The sequence below is a fragment of the Haliotis rufescens genome, unplaced genomic scaffold (genome assembly GCF_023055435.1).
Source record: "Haliotis rufescens isolate VD_foot unplaced genomic scaffold, xgHalRufe1.0.p SCAF_13, whole genome shotgun sequence".
Lineage (NCBI taxonomy): Eukaryota > Metazoa > Mollusca > Gastropoda > Lepetellida > Haliotidae > Haliotis > Haliotis rufescens.
In genome coordinates this window covers 13555608-13559013 of record NW_025963813.1, presented here as the reverse complement: position 1 = coordinate 13559013, position 3406 = coordinate 13555608, and the positions used below count along the sequence as shown (strand labels likewise).

General features: G+C 41.0%; 1 protein-coding gene across 1 annotated transcript; it reads left to right on the top strand.

Annotated features, from left to right (window-relative positions):
• The first annotated feature begins 909 nt into the window (after positions 1-909).
• Positions 910-3122, top strand: LOC125378794. Its single transcript, XM_048394762.1, has 3 exons — positions 910-1322; positions 2104-2516; positions 3050-3122. Exons 2-3 carry the CDS (start codon positions 2155-2157, stop codon positions 3066-3068), a joined length of 381 nt encoding a protein of 126 aa, XP_048250719.1. The 5' UTR covers positions 910-1322; positions 2104-2154; the 3' UTR covers positions 3069-3122.
• The last annotated feature ends 284 nt before the right edge of the window (positions 3123-3406 follow it).

Sequence of the window (3406 nt, the reverse complement as noted above, 5' to 3'; positions counted from 1 at the left end):
TTTCCTCCCACATTAAGCTGACACGCTGTGATATAACTGGAATACTGTTAAAAGCGGCGTTAAATCCAACTCACTCACAATTGTAAGGAACACATCATATATTCAACAAACTTGACACTTTCATAATTTGTCTGCCTTGGTGCAGGGTATATCTTGCTCCCACCAGGCTATAAGCCGTCCCCCATCTCGTCGTGCCTTTCACTCAAAATACATTTGTACTTTTGCGATGTGTGAACATTATGTGAAAGGATCAGCGAAAACACGTGACGAGACCGGGTGTTCGCGCAACGTGATAGCAGACCCTGCCCTACCGGTAGCACCCGCAAATCACACAAGTTGCATTAAATATATGTTGTTGATGATAACACGGCACAGCAGTATTCCTGCCATGCGACGGTACAATGCAAAGGTGAGTCGCTCGTCACGCCGAAGACCCGGGTTCGATTCCCGACATGGGTATATAACTCACTCACTCCTATTGACCAAGCTTCCCCTCTCATACCACTTGCATTTGCTTCAAACAATCTGGGACCGCCTCCGTGGTTAGGAAGGTCTTGGGTTCGATCCCCGGCTGCGTCATACCAAAAGACGTTAAAATATGGTACTTGTTGTTATCCTGTCTGGCGCTCGGCATTAATGGGATAAAACAAGGACTGGTCGGCTCGGAGTCAGTATACTGTGTCTGAGTGGGGTATTCATGTTAAACTGCGGCATTGTATCTCAGTGAGCTACCACTATAAATCGACATCACACAAACACACACACATACATGCAAGTCGCTATATAAGTGCAATAATCTTGGACGCGACGTTAAACCCCATTTCACCTCACCTTAACGATAAACAGGGCTGAGCATTTGTACGATGGTTGTCATTGATACAGCCGAACCATCATAAGATATATGTAAATGTTTATAGCCATGTGGGTCCATATCCAATTATGACCCAGTGACACACAATGAGAACAGTCGTTAGGTCAATGGTTTTTCACCTTCCTTTCAAGCAGTCTACGGGAGAGCAGTATCTTGCGGAGACAATTGCAATACACAACATCGAAACTGCAGGCAGTGCATTTTGTTGTTGCACAATTAGCACAGATTACTATCTTGTTTTCAGGAATGGTTAAGATAAAGGAAAACATTAAAGAAAAAAAAAAAATATATAAAAATTGTGTTGAGTAATTATGAGCAGTTACAAAAGTAAAAATATAAATATGAGAAGGCTTTCTCTTCAGTCATAACGATCACAAACTCTGAGGGCAATTCTGGACAGCTTGAGCATTAACTATGAGACCAGTTACTATTATTCTCATTCTGATCGTTGGTGAGTATTTTTAGTTGTACATATTCTGGCGTATACACATACTAGGAAACATTGCGTTTTTAATATTGAAGCAGAATTTGTGATCACTTTATAGAAAGATATATTTTCAATGATTTAAAGGGGAATCAACTGGATCAATTTGTTCCTTTTTTTGACATTGTAATTAGTTCGATTTGTGAAAGGGAGACAGTATAACTTTGTATTCAGATAAATCATTAATTTGTAAATTGGTATACCTTAGTTATAAAATGGGAGACAATAAACTGGAGTTTGAAGGTCTTGAATCAACTTCACTGTGACTGCAAATTAAATCGAACCTAAATCGAACTTAGCACCCCCTTAAAGGTGAAGATATATCATATGTTGTTATAATTATTATTATTATTATTATTATTATTATTATTATTATTATTATAACTGTGACATGTTAAGGCTTGAGCGCGCTTTTATAACAACGGGGGTTGCAAAGAACAAACACTTCAGGTTCGAGATATCGTGGGATTCGAGATACATTGTAACCGATATTTTGTTCAATTCTTTATTCTCAAAGTTCTCACAGGTTTTCACAGTATACACCAACGACTGAGCGCAAATATCACACGATATTATACATTTATGACAAACTGGAATTCACAACCGGAAAAGCCACTGATCGTAGACTGATTGATAATTATGTTTTATGCCAGTTGAATACCATTACTAATATTTTGTATTGTTAATGAATATATACATGACATTATAACTTTCATACCACGTGAACATACTATTCTATTTTCTATAGTCATCGCCGCTATGGCGTTTGCTGACAATCACAGGAGACATCGTCGACGACATGACCATCATCATCACCACCACCATCATCACCACCATCATCACCGCCGTCGTCGTCACCATAGCCGTCACAGCGGGAGTAGTAGCAGCAGCTCAAGTAGTGAGGAGACTATCATCGTTCATCATCACCATTCTAAGCCATCTTCCTCACCATCATCTGGCTCATCAGGTGGCTCCTCCGGCTGCTCCAGCTGTGGAGGCAGCTCCCAGTCCTCATCCTCGTCCTCCGAGGACTACCCCATCCCAATCCCCGTCCCCATCAGTCAAGGAGGCAGCAGTGGAAGCAGCAGTGGAGGATCTTCTGATGCTGCTCTCCTGCAGGCTCTCATTAACGTTGGAAAGAAATAAGCTTTCTCAGTACAGGTAAGTAGCCTCATCATCGAAAAATGTAACATCAGTGTTCGAAATACCTGCCTGCCCGACTGTCCGAGACGGGTTGATTTCAACTCGGGCTGCCAGATTTCCAAATCCCCCTGCCCAACGGTCGGGTTATATTTCATATGTGAAAATATTCAAAATATTTCCCGATGATAAGCGTTAATTCACATGTAAAGATGAATGATAAAATGTAACCAAAAAGAAACCCCGTTAGCTTGTCCTGAAAAACATATGATTATAGTGGGCAGGCAGGTTTTGGTCAGGGCTGGCAAGTATTTCAGCTAGCCAGACTGAGTCCTGTGGTCTGGCTGAAATTTTTGGGAGTTCAATACCCTGGTAACATATTATGAAAAGACACAATCCCTTTCATATAGCACTGGTATAATCAGCATAGCCTATTAATCAGCACTTTCCGTAATCCAGGTCGGAGACAAGCTGCTTTTCGATCAGTTTGACAATGCATATTCCTTTGTGTCACATTGCGCTCATTGACGCCTCGTCTATCTCCATGTTTTCAGATGGCGATTTCATGGCTGAAGCGTTTTGCTTTATATGAAGCTAAGGGGATTGGGACGCCTTGGGTGATTGCAGTCTTATTTAATATTTATGTAATAAGAAAATAAAGTATCTTAAAGTGGTTTACGGTGCCTGTTGAGATTTGTGTGTGCACTTGTGAATTTTTTTTTACATTTTAGCGCCACGAAGCAATCAAATTAGCAAAAGACTATCGCCAAATGTCGTAGTAGTTGTATACCTATAGTATTGCGTTAGTCAGGGGAGCACCCCCTCTTCCCAGACATGCACACTGCTCGGCTCTTTTCGACAAGGTGCCAAAGCTAAATGAGACCGCTACTTCATTTGTTAAATCTCATTCT

Excerpts from the sequence above, each read along its gene's own strand:
- LOC125378794 (XM_048394762.1), top strand. The coding sequence starts at position 2,155 with ATGACCATCATCATCACCACCACCATCATCACCACCATCATCACCGCC.